The sequence below is a fragment of the Manihot esculenta genome, chromosome 4 (genome assembly GCF_001659605.2).
Source record: "Manihot esculenta cultivar AM560-2 chromosome 4, M.esculenta_v8, whole genome shotgun sequence".
Lineage (NCBI taxonomy): Eukaryota > Viridiplantae > Streptophyta > Magnoliopsida > Malpighiales > Euphorbiaceae > Manihot > Manihot esculenta.
Genome location: NC_035164.2, coordinates 34,785,368 through 34,800,361, shown reverse-complemented (window position 1 = coordinate 34,800,361; position 14,994 = coordinate 34,785,368). Strand labels below are relative to the sequence as shown.

The 14,994-nt window shown below is 37.3% G+C and overlaps 3 protein-coding genes and 1 long non-coding RNA gene across 16 annotated transcripts; 2 read left to right on the top strand and 2 right to left on the bottom strand.

The window, feature by feature from the left end:
- Window positions 1-130: 130 nt before the first annotated feature.
- On the bottom strand, window positions 131-2,286 carry LOC110613381. The gene is made up of 3 exons (XR_006350491.1): window positions 1,766-2,286; window positions 1,466-1,510; window positions 131-1,375 (listed from the first exon to the last, which is right to left on the bottom strand). It is a non-coding gene; the product is annotated as an uncharacterized LOC110613381 (long non-coding RNA).
- A 171-nt stretch (window positions 2,287-2,457) lies between these two features.
- Window positions 2,458-6,255, top strand: LOC110613378 (tyrosine-sulfated glycopeptide receptor 1). Its single transcript, XM_021754467.2, has one exon. It carries the CDS (start codon window positions 2,663-2,665, stop codon window positions 6,062-6,064), a length of 3,402 nt encoding a protein of 1,133 aa, XP_021610159.1. The 5' UTR covers window positions 2,458-2,662; the 3' UTR covers window positions 6,065-6,255.
- A 1,706-nt stretch (window positions 6,256-7,961) lies between these two features.
- On the top strand, window positions 7,962-12,048 carry LOC110613901. Of its 13 annotated transcripts, none has more exons than XR_002487682.2 (6): window positions 7,981-8,802; window positions 9,345-9,430; window positions 10,056-10,614; window positions 10,712-10,905; window positions 11,046-11,120; window positions 11,682-12,048. XR_002487682.2 is itself a non-coding variant. In XM_021755301.2 (5 exons), the coding sequence occupies exons 1-4, from the start codon at window positions 8,658-8,660 to the stop codon at window positions 10,595-10,597; spliced, it is 345 nt and encodes a 114-aa protein (XP_021610993.1). In that variant the 5' UTR covers window positions 8,018-8,657; the 3' UTR covers window positions 10,598-10,614; window positions 10,712-12,048. The 13 variants fall into 13 exon arrangements, 3 of the variants coding, with proteins under 3 accessions (XP_043811963.1, XP_043811962.1, XP_021610993.1); XR_002487685.2 differs by having other exon boundaries at window positions 7,982-8,802; window positions 11,762-12,048; XR_002487677.2 differs by adding an exon at window positions 8,899-8,991 and having other exon boundaries at window positions 7,962-8,802; window positions 9,322-9,430; window positions 10,712-12,048.
- A 1,333-nt stretch (window positions 12,049-13,381) lies between these two features.
- Window positions 13,382-14,246, bottom strand: LOC110613903 (small polypeptide DEVIL 19). The gene has a single exon (XM_021755302.2). It carries the CDS (start codon window positions 14,169-14,171, stop codon window positions 13,983-13,985), a length of 189 nt encoding a protein of 62 aa, XP_021610994.1. The 5' UTR covers window positions 14,172-14,246; the 3' UTR covers window positions 13,382-13,982.
- Between the last annotated feature and the right edge of the window lie 748 nt (window positions 14,247-14,994).

Sequence of the window (14,994 nt, the reverse complement as noted above, 5' to 3'; positions counted from 1 at the left end):
AGCATATTTCCCTAGAAACACCTATTTCAGAAACAAATCCCAACCTTCTTCATCCTTCCTTCCATCTTTTTTATCACTTCAAAACTGCATAAACGTCTCCCAAAGCATACAGCTTTTTGGGTATGCATAATAATATCTCTATACAAATAGATCTCATGTATTGCAAAATTGAATAAAGTGTCTGAATCTCAAAAGACTAGAAATGTTAATTTTATCAGAAGTAAGCAACAAGGTTAAAGACCTAAAATATGGAAGAGTTTACAGAAAAAATGATTGTGGGGGGCACCTAAACAGGGTGGTGCTGATTAGTAAAGAGAAAGAGGCCCAATATTTCAGCTGATTCCAGTGCCAAAAGCATACGTAAGAAGCAACCACAGGCAATGTTTCAGACGAAAAGAAAGGTGAATTAATAGCCGAGGAGAATTTACTACTATTAGAGCTACGTACTTGCTAAGAAATCCATGTCATCAAAATCCTAAAAACCTCCATCTGTTAAAATTACATGAGGAATGGGCTTGTAGTTAATGAAGCCAATTAATTCCCACCTTTTATCATGTGTCAAACTCAAGGAACACCATCTTTCATAGCAGAAAAGCTGAATTTTTCTTAAGGTCCAACCTTGAGTTTTTCATCCTCAGCATCAGGCAACTCAACAGCGTACGGCATTAATATTCTATACAATTATCTAGCAGTTGCAACCTGGCACCGGACCAAAACCAGCAATTAGGCAGGTCTAGGCCAGAACACACAACAGAGTTTCAAAAGCTACATCTACAACTTCAGTTGATCATAAAACTTCCAGTAGATATAGTAACACGTGATACTATATCCATAACTAAATTGGACTCCATGAACGAGTTCAGTCCATAGTCAAAGCACAATTTTCTGCAGACATATAACAGAAACCTAATTACCTGTGCAGTGACTAATCTAAGTTGCCATTAAAAACCTCACCCTTTTGGTGCACTTCTTCCCTCTTGACCATGCAAATCAGATTTTGAGGTAGGATTTTAGGTTTCACCTGGGGACAACAAACTTCGATTGTCTTCTCTTTTTTTCATATAGTTCACGCCAAAACAAGATATTTGCTTCACCAAACTTCCCTTCTCTTCCTCTTTGCACACTGATAAGCAGCCGCTGCATCAAGCTGCTGTCACCAGGCAGACCCACTCTCATTTAGATGTGATTCTACATGAGTCTACTTCGCCAAATCTACTAGATTTCCTTATCAATTCTTTGGATGGTAGTCCTTGGGGACTTTATGTACAAAGCTAGATAATTGCCAAAAGTATCATCTCTTGATTGCCGAACAACTTGGGGATTGAATGATACCTGGTAACTAACAGATGGATGAAGCTTCTTATTATCCATAGTTCTGTATGAAATACAACAAAAATCAACAGAAATTTTCCAACAACAATAAGGTAAAAATTCTCCAATTTTCTGAACATATGCTGAAAATTACCCTTCTACATGCTCCAACTATCCCAGTAAATTGCCCAGAGCATACCTAGCAATCAGAAATCACATCCCTATCAAGCATTCCATCCTTGCTTGAACAACCAAGGAGACTAGCATTACAATGTTATACAGTGATCTCTAAAACCTCATCCACACAATGAGAGTACGGTAAAAGAACTTAATGTGAAATAAATATCCTAATTTTAAGCATTAGAATGAAAATGATATCACAGCACATCAATTCTAGTCTTCAATGTGAAAAACTATAAAACAGTTAATTTACCCATAAGGGTTTCTGAAGTACCTGAAGTAAGCCAAGGAGATAAACAACTAAACCGTAACCTCTCATGGCGTTGCCTCGTGAATCACTGGCCGTAGAAATAAATTTTGCTCACTTACGATATAACTGCAACACGAATTAAGCTGGCAGCACGTTGACTGCACAGACGATATCCAGATCTCCGAAAAATTGATTAACTTGTAGCAAAACCCAAACCAAATCACCTGTCCTCCTCTTGCTCCGCCTCGAAATTGCATCTCTTTTTAGTAGGTGGACGAACATGGCAGGGGAATTTCAAGATCTAAGCGACCCGTTTTTTATTGTCTTAATCAGTGAATCGAAATTCTGTTGAATGGCAAACACCTCCGTTTCTAGGAAACAGAGAGGATTCTCGCTGCCGGGAAAGAATGAAACGGCGCCGACCTGGCCACCATTCACAGAGGAAGCCAATCAGATGGGAGAGACAGAGAGAAGTGGTTCATGAGTAATAAAATATTTTAATTTTTAGCATTTTTTAGTCTAAAAAAAAAAGTGGAATGAAAAAGGAGGTTCTGGACCTTTGAGTTTAACACGGTTTTTGTTTTGTGGGCTTTGGTCATCCATCAGTCATCATCCAAGAAAGAGCCCACCACCTCCACCACCACCACCACCACCACCACCAGCCGCCCAAAAGTAAACGCTTATAAGATATTCATATATTTCATGATGCTCACCCATTCTTTTTCTTCGTTTGTTTATTAATATTTCTATTGTGCAGTGCCATTATAATATCAATGACCAAACGTCATGCCCCCACGCACTCTCTTTCTCTTTCCCTCTCTGCCTTTCTCCCATTTTCCTTTTCTCTTTGGTCAATGGGTGGTTTTCCTGCAATCTCCAAATCTTTGTTAGTGTACAAGGCTGTTTAGATACAGGGTAATCATGTACTCGGTCCCCTATTTTTTCTCTTCCTCCTTCTCCACCTCCTCTGCTTCACGTCCTCTGCCTCATGTCTTGTTCTTGTTCTTGTTCTTGTTTTTGGTCCTGGTTCCAATTATGGGAACGATGGTGATAGATGTTAAAGCCACCAACTTTGTTATTCTTTCTTGCTTCACGTATCCAGTGATCAAACCAAAAGCAAGAGGATCATCTTCCTCCTCTTCCCTGGTCATGGTCTTATCTGCTTTTGTACTGGTCGTTTTACTTTTTCTGAATTCTTCCCTGGCTGCAGCTGCAGCTGCTTGCAACCAAGATGATCATGATTCTCTATTTCCCTTCTTCTCAAACGTATCATCAGCTTCTCCTTTGGATTGGTCTTCTTCCAAGGATTGCTGCCAGTGGGAAGGAGTTGAGTGTGGTGGAATTAATGGTCGAGTTATTGGTCTTGCGCTACCCTTTAGAGGTCTTAGTGGCATTCTTTCTCCTTCTCTTGCCAACCTCACTCATCTCTCTTACCTTAATCTTTCCCATAATCGACTCTCAGGTCCTTTCCCTGCTGGACTTTTCCCTCTCAGTGATCTTCAGATTCTCGATCTCAGTTACAATCGTCTCTATGGGGAATTACCATCCAATGACAATAATAACACAAACATGGCTCTCCAAATAGTGGATTTGTCTAGCAACCACTTAAATGGGGCAATTCCATCTAACTCATTTCTGCAGGTGGCTGGGAATTTGAGTAGATTCAATATCAGCAACAATAGCTTCACAGGCCAAATTCCGGCCAACATCTGCCTTGTTTCTTTTCGCTCTATGACCATCCTTGACTTCTCCTACAATGATTTCAGTGGCGATATTCCATCTGGCATAGGTGAATGTTCGAATTTGCAGATTTTCTCTGCAGGTTTCAACAATTTCTCTGGGATGATTCCTGATGATATTTACAAGGCTGTCTTGCTTGAACAACTCTCCTTGCCTCTCAACCGTCTTTCTGGTCCAATTAGTGATGCCTTGGTCAACCTCAATAAGCTCAGGATTCTTGATCTCTACTCCAATCAATTGATTGGCCCAATACCAAGGAATATTGGCAAGCTCTCTAACTTGGAACAGTTGCAGCTTCATATCAACAATCTCACAGGTTCAATACCTCCATCTCTGACGAACTGTAACAAACTAATGACATTAAATTTGCGGGTCAACTTCTTGGAAGGGGAACTCTCTGCCTTTGATTTCTCCAACTTCACCCAACTTAGCATCCTCGATCTTGGAAACAATAACTTTACAGGTAATTTGCCCACAACCCTTTTTTTATGTAAATCTCTGAAAGCTGTTAGACTTGCCTATAACCAGTTAGGGGGACAGATCTTACCAGAAATACAAAATCTGGAATCTCTTTCTTTCCTGTCAGTTTCTTTCAACAACTTGACCAATCTTACTGGTGCCATTCAAATTATGATGGGTTGCAAGAACCTCACAACTCTGATTCTCTCAGTGAATTTTTTCAATGAAAAGTTACCAGATGATGAATACATAAGAAACTCAAATGGATTCCAAAATCTCCAGGTTCTAGGCCTGGGTGCTTCCCAATTCTCTGGTCAAGTGCCTACCTGGTTGGCCAAGCTTAAGAACCTTGAGGTGTTGGACCTGTCTGTTAATCAAATCACAGGTTCTATTCCTAGTTGGTTGGGTAGTCTACCAAACCTTTTCTACATAGATATGTCTAGTAACCTCCTCTCGGGAGAATTACCCAAGGAACTTGCAGGATTGCCTACACTAGCATCACAAGGGGCTAATGAATTAGTTGACCGCAGTTATCTACCATTGCCTGTGTTTGCGCAGCCCAATAATGCAACTTATCAGCAGTACAATCAACTCTCTAACCTGCCACCAGCTATTTATCTGGGAAACAATAGCCTCAGTGGTGAAATCCCTGCAGAGCTAGGACAACTTAAGTTTCTTCATGTGCTGGATCTCAGAAATAACAACTTCTCTGGTAACATTCCAGATCTAATATCAAACCTCACCAATTTGGAGAAATTGGATCTTTCTGACAACCATCTGTCTGGAGAAATCCCTGCATCACTGAAAGGTCTGAATTTCTTGTCTTCGTTCAGTGTTGCAAATAACAATCTTCAAGGACCTATACCATCTGGAGGTCAGTTTGATACTTTCCCTAGTTCCAGCTTTACAGGGAATCCAGGGCTGTGTGGTCCAATTCTACAGCGTTCTTGCTCCAATCCTTCGGGACCTGTCAACCCCCCAGCACTTCATAAAAGCACAAACATAAAACTTGTCGTTGGACTGGTACTTGGGGTCTTTTTTGGGACTGGTTTACTTTTTGCCACCCTAGCACTGTGGATATTGTCCAAGAGACGGATCATTCCAGGAGGGGACTCTGACAACATGGAGTTGGATACAATTTCCAGCAACTCTCATTCTGGATTTCCTCCTGGTACTGTCAAGGACACTAGCCTAGTTATATTGTTCCCAAACAATAGTAATGAGATCAAAAATCTAAACATATCTGAGCTCTTGAAAGCCACTGACAATTTCAATCAAGAAAATATTGTTGGCTGTGGGGGTTTTGGCCTGGTCTATAAAGCAACACTGCCAGACGGGACAAAGGTGGCTGTCAAGAAACTCTCAGGAGAGATGGGTCTCATGGAAAAGGAATTCAAAGCAGAGGTAGAGGCGTTGTCCACTGCTCAACATGAGAACCTTGTTTCTTTGCAAGGTTATTGTGTATATGAGGGCTTTCGGCTGCTTATATATTCATATATGGAGAATGGAAGCCTGGATTACTGGTTGCATGAGAAGGCTGATGGTGCATCCCAACTAGATTGGCCAACTCGACTGAAGATTGCAAGGGGAGCAAGTTGCGGTCTGGCTTACATGCACCAGATATGTGAGCCACACATTATACATCGTGACATCAAATCCAGTAACATCCTTCTTGATGAGCAGTTCAAGGCACATGTAGCAGATTTTGGATTGTCTAGGTTGATTCTTCCATATCATACTCATGTGACAACGGAGCTTGTTGGTACACTGGGTTACATTCCTCCAGAATATGGGCAAGCATGGGTAGCGACATTGAGGGGAGACGTGTACAGTTTTGGGGTTGTTATGCTTGAGCTGCTCACTGGGAAGAGACCTGTAGAGGTGTTCAAGCCGAAGATGTCAAGAGAACTAGTTGGCTGGGTCCAGCAAATGAGGAGAGAGGGTAAACAAGACGAAGTCTTCGATCCTCTCCTAAAAGGAAAAGGCTTTGATGATGAGATGCTGCAAGTGCTAGATGTGGCATGCATGTGTGTGAACCAAAACCCAATCAAGAGGCCAACCATCCAAGAGGTTGTTGATTGGCTAAAGAATGTGGGTTCAGACAGAAATCAAAATAAGAGTTAGTGAAAATGCCCTTCGGTACATATTAAGAACAGATATATATACTTGCACATAATATGGGTGTATCAGTACATATTAAGAACAGATATATATATATATATACTTGCACGAAATATGGTTTGACTAATGTAGATTTTCACATCATTTTACAAAATGTGAATCAAGGTTCACCCCGTCATATTGTTTTACTTGACAATTAATTTTGCAAGAAAAATAATTCAAATCTATTCTTATAGAATCATAAATGGTTTTCATTTATTTAAAAATATTTTTAAAATTAAAAAAATTAAATTATTTCTCCAAATAAATAAATAGAAAAAAGAATCAATTGAATTGAATTGTTGAAAAAAAAAAAAGATTTCAAATAGAGGATTGGAGGTGTACAAAAGGAGAAATTACAGTAGAGTGAATTTAGTTGTTAACTGAAGAGCTACTATGGCAAACAGTAATCTCACATCAATTACCATACATAGGTAAGCTCTCACCTAGAAATGCCTAAAATAAAGCAATTACTTTAAATTGCTCCATGTTTAGAGATTTACAAAGAGTTGCAACTTTGTGTATAACCACATTCCACCAGCCTATTACCAATTGCCTTCTCAATGCTGTAGACAAAAGGCGTTTACGAATGTTGTCCATCTTAGAATTTTAAGACTAGATATGGTGTTCAAGGATGACATATGATATGCATATTACATATATGTGAGTGTAGCTGCAAGTACACACATATATATGTATATGCTATTATTACTTCATATCAATATTATGTTAACACATCATGCATAGAGTTGAAGAACATTAACTTCACAAGAATACATTAAGACGCATTTTTTTACTAGAAACAATTAGATTAGCCATCGACCGGTAAATGTACATCGTAGAAAATATGCAAAATTTAAGCAGAGAAACTAGCACAATTACCTTCAACACCATTTCAGCTAATGAAATCTGCAAGAAAAAGAAGCCAATTTCAGCAGAGAAACTAGCACAATTACCTTCAACAAATTAATGCTATGCGCAAAATCATATGCAGATTTTAATCACACATCAAGGCAACTTTTTCGCATACAATCAAAAGCAAATACGTATATGCGGTTAGGCAATGAGGCTCAGAAATACTTGGTGTTGTGTGGTGCTTCGCCTTTACAAAAGCACTCACTATAAGCTTATTTTGGCCTGTGTTAAGAATCAAACGATTCAACAATCCAAAAAATAAGTACAAGAAGGAAAGGTTTTTTAGTTAGGGCAGTTAAGATATTCTAATTTATCTGCAAGTTTTCGAATAAAATATGTTAAAAAGAATATTATATATTTATATGTCATAAAAAATTATAAAAATATAAAATAGTCTTATAAAAATTATAGCTAAATATTTTTATCTTTCTGGATAAATGTACAATCCATAATATATTATTAAATTTTATATTTTAATATTGAGTGACTAGGATTTCACATTTAACCAATAACTTTATAGCTGAATTACCATATCTCTAGAAATATTTGTATCAAGAAATCAGTGAGAAGTGCTTCCAACACTGAATCACTATTCTGTTTATTATGACAATTATTGGCACGCTTACTCGTAACTTAATTATTAACCTAAGCTTAAGATCGAGTGATCCAATTCTACACATGGGTTGTTTAAAGGATGAGGTGAGCTAGCCATGTACTGGGAGCAAAGGCACACATATAGTTGTTCATCTTAAAACCGAAAGTTTTCTGTGCGTATAATGGGGGAAGATCAGATTCAACATAACAATGGATAAGATTAGTAGCTCCAACCTTTTATTCAAGTATCTTGGGGAGGTTTCAGCTTAACCCACAAAATTCTCCCCAGTTTCAATCTTCTCTCAGTTGACAACTCCACATGAAAACGTTTCCAATTTACTTTCCAAAACCAACTCTCGATAATATTTGAACTTCTTTACATAATTTTGAGAATCAAAATCCAAATTTTGGCAAGAGAGAGAGAGAGAGAGAGCATGTTCAGCATTTTGGCCATTAGTATAACATAGAAACAATATACAAGAGAGAACTACAAGACCACTTGCTAAAAACAGGCATTACAACAAACAGATAAAATACGCAAGAACCAAGCCACATTGTCCCAATTCAAGACCACCTCATATAGAAGTTAAAAGAAAAAGGAACTAAAAAAGAGGAAAAGAAACGAAGCAAAAGGGTTCAATGAGTGATAATCAAAATCCCCGGTGGGAGAAAGTTGAACCTTGGCTGCACTTATGGGTGCTTTAAGTATCTGGTGCAAGTGACAATCAAAGAAGAAAAGAAGCTAAAAAGATAATTAAATAAAAAAAGGAGGAGTTTGTGGATCAGATGGACATGAGAGAGCCCTGTGCTTCTCGCGTTCACTTCTAGAAGTAGAACAGCGTTCAGCTAGAAGGAGCAAATGGAGGGGTCTTTAATTGGGTGTGCTCAACCACATGGTATTTACGATAAGCGCCTTTCTTGAAAACGAGGTCAAACTCAAAAGTCAAAACCATATACCAACTGAAGTCTAAACCGAGAGAGAGAGAGAGAGAGCTGGTATACTATCAAGCTGGAAGGAAAGATTGTATTGTGGGCGAAGAGGAGGAAGATGAAGCAGCATCACGAGTGGCCGTGTGCGGGATATGGGCGGCCACTCTTCTTGACGGAGAGATGCTTCCTTTTGGGTGCCCTTTATCCGGTCTTGTTCTTGGCCTCATCTTCATCGTTCTCCGCTTTCATCTACCAATTCCACGGTATTTGAATTATAGATTTCCTATGTTAAGCATATGGATAGAACTGCCTTCATCTACCTCCGCAATCATTTGCTATACTGATTTATACATGCGCAGGGCAATCTTTCATCTGTCCTGCCTTTGAAAACTGATATGATTTTGTTTTTGGGTGATTTACATTGATGGAGGCCCTTATTTCTCACATCAAGAGTAAGGCCTGCAAATTTTCCATTTTAAACTTCAATTATCTGCTTTGTAGTTACCAGTTACAGGGCCACAAAAGTGTGCACCTTGCTCTTTCAAATAATATGCAACTTTAAATTATTTCATACATAAAACTCTGACATTCTTGGACTATTACGAACTGAACTATGGTGCTTCACCGGACATTTATGTTACAATTTTTTTTCTCTCAACATACTACTGTTCTACTCTTGAGACTATTTTTCTCCTCAATATGTCACTTGTTAGTTTTTTGCTGCAGCATGCCCTTGACATTCTTTCAATGATAAAATTGCAAGAGTCCTTACATCTCTTTAGGCATATCTTTGGTTTGAATGCAGAAGGAAAATATACAGATACGAAGGTCTACTTCATTCCTGGAAACCACGGTATTGGCTATGCAAGCATCAATTCTCATAAACCAGAGGTACTATGGCATGCCTACTGCTGTAATATATCATCTTGATTCGTAGAGCTACAAATTGGTTATAAGAATGTGCTTTTTCCTCTTACATTAGTAGGTAAAGTGCTTTTGCTAAAAGATTTTATTGGTCAGCATTGACTTATAAAATTGGGGGAGCAATATGAGAGAAAATTGAAGATGAAATATATCCCAAGATATTACAAATTATAAGATCTAACTAGAAGATGTGCTTTAATTAAAATCAATTTGGCAGAAGTTGTTTTGGCAAAAAAGCAAGCATTAAATTTTCATTGGGGCAGAAGTATAAAAAATTGATCAGATTGAGCTTGATGAGGTTCTGTTTGACTCATAGTAATAACTACAGAGAAATAATTATACTACGTGTATATGCATTTACAATTCTATATGCATATTTGTAATAGCATTTTAATATGAGATCTATATTTTTTGAAGATGAAGTTTCTTAACAATAAGTTTATGGCCAAAAGATTTGTTCAGTTGAGTTCATTTTCTTGTCCGTTTCTTGGATCATACACATGATGATTATTTTCACTTGTAATTGAATGACAATCTTGTTTCCATTATTGCTAGTTTTTGTTTGATAAGCAAATGTTTTTCTTTTACACAGGTTGTCATACAATATATAGAAGAATTTGGGATTAGAAATTTCCGTTTTACAGCTGGTAAAGTGGAGTTTATAGCTATCGATGCTCAAACTCTTGATGATAAGGCAGTTTTCCAATCTTCAACATCCATAAAATTGCCTTAAATGCTACAATTTCATGTTATTTATATATTATGGAAGCGTAGCAGTTGCATCTCATTCTAAATACCCAAGCTAAATTGTTGTCATGGTCTCCATATGGATTTATAAAATGGGCAATACTTATAAAACTAAGCAGCTTTCTCTCAATTCATAATTACTGTTAACCCACTTTTCAAATGCTTTAAGTTTATTCTCCTTACTGGAGATTGTGGATCTTTATATGCTCTTCTCACGCTTGAACTCACCCATGTGTTATTTTGTTATATGCTCATCCGATTACACATTCTGCTCTTTGTCGAGAAATAAAGTGAGCTTCTTATACTCTTTCTAATGCAATGGGCACAGGAGAATCATACGAAATTGTAGAATTCAGTCAAGCAGCTATTTGTTTTATGGTCTGGTAGATGGTTCCATGCTTCAGGTACCAGAACTTTGTTATTGAGGAATCCTCGTACAAATTGCTGCAGTGACAAAAATATAAATCACTTTAATATCTCTGATTCATCCTATACCTGCAGGGTTTGCTTTAATAAGTTGCAGTTTTCTCTGTGTCCATGTGTATGGCAGCCCAATGGTTATTAGTGTGAAAGATTGAACTTGGTATTAAGTTGGGAGAATGTATGTTTTCATGGCCGTATGCCCAAGGATGTTCAAAGAAGTGTCATCGCTTTTGACATTCAACAAATCTATGAAAATAGCATTTGTAAAATAGGTAATTGTAGAAACAAAAGGGGGAAAAGAAGATTTCTTGTCTTTGTTTCTCTATACCTAAACCACATACAAATATATGCATATAAACATGTCCTTGGGGAAGATACTGTAACTGGAGATACTATATATGGTTTCATGCAGGCACTACTTTTATCAGGACATGATCATAACCAGTGTAAAGTGATACATGGGTCAAAATTTGGGCCCATAACGGAGGTAATCATTCTGGTATTTTGGCATTTATAAGTTTCTGGGGATAGGCTTTAATTGATAATAGTATGCAGCACACTTTAGGGACTATTACCTGGCAGCAGGGAAACTTGTTTCCGTCTTTCATGCTATTGTCTGTTAGCAACTCTGCAAATGCCAACATCCACCCCAGAGAAATGCATTAATTTCTCAACTGTGCTTTCTTCCATGGCAAATGCATATTTACATAACTCTCACTCTGGATGAATAGTAGTAGTTATCTTGGGAGTTTTTGGGAAAGGGGTATTGGAGATTAATTCAAAATTTTCAACTACCAAAATTAGACTTGGTCTTTAGTTGTTAATTTTTTGTAATCTCAATGACTAAAAAAAATTGAAATCCAAATCAACCCGTTTGAATTAAGTTCCAACAAGGGGTTGGGTAGATAATGCTGTCTAGTATCTACTTATTTTAACGTTATATCATTAATATTGCCCTGGTATCTTTCCCTTTTCACTCTGAATGTACTTTAATCATTTGGCCAAGAAGTGTTGGGCATCACTTGAGTGGCTTAGTGTAATGTATTAGACTTTACAGAAGCATGTTTAGAGGAGAAAAAGCGAACAAGGAAGATAAGAATTATGAATATGAAATGATGTGGGATGCAGAAGGAGCAATGCATCTTGTGAAGAAAGCAGCAGATTCTCCTATTTGGCACCCAAGTGATAAAGCTGCTGTTGAAAGGTGTTTCATCTCTGCATTCTCATCAGCATATAGTAGCTGCCAGTAAGATACGTAAGACAACTATTATGTCTGGATATTGGTTTTTCTTGATTCTTTCCAAGCCCAATTGTTGTGTGAACTCAACGAAGGGAGTTTTGACTTTTGAACTTCGCTTCTTTAAGAGGGTGTTCAAATCTCAATTAAGTTGAAATAAATCTGTTTATTTTATTTATGATTTTATGATTTTTCAGCAATATATATAGGAAATAGTATTATTGTTTACCACAATTCTACTAAGATAGAAGTCTAGTAATAGAAGTCTTAAGGAATAAAAAAATAAAGAGATAAGATAAAATAATTTAATCTTAAAATAAATCAAATACTAGAGTCCATAACATAAACTTTTGCAGCTCTTGTGAATTTGTTAAGTATTAATGTACTTGGGAAGTACTTGTGTTACTGCTGTCTACATCATTTATATCTTGACCTTTTCTTTCAAACCTCAAGAAAAAACATATATCAAGAGATGGAGAGTCTATGAACTTCGACATCAACTGAGATGCTGGAAATGATCCGAACATAAAATTGCCACATTGAAGAATCAAATCAGACACAAAAGCATTATCCAAAGACTAATAAGGACCCTCAGAATGGTGATAGTCATTGCTGCTGTAAATATACCTATATACATGACGTTGCTCTTCAAAAGACCAATTATGCTTTAGGTGACTTCTTATTTATTTCATCACATGTAAAAGGGTGTCGTTACCAAAGTAATCTCACATTTGAAGTTCAACTAGTGATGATTGTGCATTTTAGCTGCCGAAGAATTTAATTTCGAAATTGCTATACTTCAACAGCAGTGTCTTCTCTCTCTTTTATGGAGAGTTTTGGGTTGGGATGCAGTTTTATTGGACTTAGTTGACGTTTGAATTTAAATCTCAGATAAATAAAAAAAGATTATCATAATATTATTTGTCAAAACTTTCTAATATTTTTATTTAGGCGTCACACAATTGTGCAACTTAAGTAGTTAGCTAATGCTAGTTTTCATGCATCTAAGATCATGTCTTACCATCTGAAGTAAGTGATTAATGTTGATTTGTTTTCCAGCTGCGAAATGCAAATCTCAAAGACAACCTGTGAGAAATTTACCAATAATAATATAGGGTGTTATGAAGATGCACTTGCTTTGGATCACACACAGAGAATAAGATTTATATGCATTGAATCAGAAACCAATTGGGACAATTGACAACTAGATGTCCCCCACCGTCATAGTTGATCATTTTCAAAGCCTGGCCATGCATGTTCACCATTTCTCCCACTTGCCTTCTCACCATCTTTTATCATAAAAAGCAAGAGATCGATTGTCTTCAGCTGCCAAAAAAGGTCCAACCTAGTGTGTCATAAGATGGACAACTTTCCTTAATATGTCATTTGTGGTCATAGCTAAAAGTGATAGACTTAGTGAATTACATACATATTAATTGAAAATAAATTTTAATTAAATTAAAAATAATTATAACAAGAAGCTTATAGACAGAGAGATAGAAAGAGGTGTAGTTATAATATGGATAATCCATTGATCCATGGTTACAAGCAATTACATTTATAACATGAAAGTTCTCCCTCTCCTATGTTCTTGGAAGTTTCATAACATGTTATCCATGTTAATCTCAAAATGAGTACACTGGGGAGAAAAAAACAAATACGAAGTTGCAATTAACCCTTACATCAACAGGCAAACAACCCTAAATGTACATAGATCATAACACCATGAGAAGATTATGAGATCCTTCCATGTTTATTTCAACACAGCTTCAGTTTTCTTACATTATTGACACTTGAGGCCCGGCTGGTGAAAACGCAAGTGCAGCTATTAATTATCAACATATCTCCTGTGCTCCCAAAAACCCAGTTGATGGATTCCTCTCAATTGGGTAAAAAAAATGGAATATGCACACCAGGAGAAAATAATGCTATAGATATATAGCAGATAAAGCCGCAGCTTAGCCCATGAAACCAAACCGAAACAGCATACGTATGATTGATGATCTGCGTGAGGCCTTATTGCGAAGAATATAGAACAAGAATAAGGAAGTACAGGGCAAAGATGAGATTGTATATATATGTATACATAGCAGAAGCTGTATATAGAGGTGCTTAGTCATCGCCATGGATGTACCAGCAGAGAAGCATGGTGGCGCAACGGCGTAAGATATAGATACGGGCACGTTGCTCCTTGATCAAGGAAACACACTTGGTTGTAAAGCCATGGCTCTTTCTTCTTAAAGAAGAAGCCTTGGTTCCACTCTTGTTATTATATGGATGGAGCTTAAGCTCAGCAGCCATGGATGTATAGGTGGATGAGAGAAATCTAGGGTTTACTAGAAAAAAAAAAGCTCAGCGAAGAGCTTGAGAGGCGTTGTAGGAGAGAAATGGAAGTATATATAGAAAGGGAAGCTCAAAAGCCAAGAAGGGTTAACGGGGTTTTGAAGGAAACAAGGGGGGTGAACATGGTCAGGGTTCGAAATATGAGGGATTTGCATGGAAAGTTAAGAAATAGAGATCAGAGACAAAGAAAAGAGTGAACGTGGGGTTGAAGATTTTTAATCTGCTATTTCCGAGGTTAAAAGAAGACAAGAGTTAATTGTTTGAAGGGGTGTGGATTTGTATGAGTTGGAGAGACCATGAAGGATTAACAGGGCTATTCTATTAAGATTAGAGTTTTTTTTTTAATATTTGTTTTATTTATAATGATCAAACTCTCTCGATAGAGAAGATATTAATAATTAAAAAAAAAAAAAAAAGAAAGGAAGATTAGAGAAGTGGCAAAGGTGGGCATGAAAAGGGGAGAGGTGTTGAATGAAGACAAGGCATAGGACATGGGGATGGGAACAAGGTCCCGGCAAGCTGGCTTCAGTTTTGAGGTAGGAAGTTGGTTTGGTTGGATTCTCTCTTCCATGAATCAATAAGCTCACTCACTCCTCCCATTTCATCTCTCTCTCTCTCTCTCTCTCTCTCTCTCTCACGTGCATCTACTTGCATATGGTAGGCGTGAATATACAGTTGCATGCATGCCATTGATACATTTTAAATAGTAAAGTTTCATATCAAGATAGGTAATATTATTTGGGGTATTGAATTTCCATGGAATAGGTAGGTCAAAAACTAC

Excerpts from the sequence above, each read along its gene's own strand:
- LOC110613378 (XM_021754467.2), top strand. The coding sequence starts at position 2,663 with ATGTACTCGGTCCCCTATTTTTTCTCTTCCTCCTTCTCCACCTCCTCT.
- LOC110613901 (XM_043956027.1), top strand. The coding sequence starts at position 8,658 with ATGAAGCAGCATCACGAGTGGCCGTGTGCGGGATATGGGCGGCCACTC. Across the intron at positions 8,803-9,344 it reads TTTCATCTACCAATTCCACG|AAGGAAAATATACAGATACG; the intron begins GTATTTGAATTA and ends GTTTGAATGCAG. Across the intron at positions 9,431-10,055 it reads TCAATTCTCATAAACCAGAG|GTTGTCATACAATATATAGA; the intron begins GTACTATGGCAT and ends TCTTTTACACAG.
- LOC110613903 (XM_021755302.2), bottom strand. The coding sequence starts at position 14,171 with ATGGCTGCTGAGCTTAAGCTCCATCCATATAATAACAAGAGTGGAACC.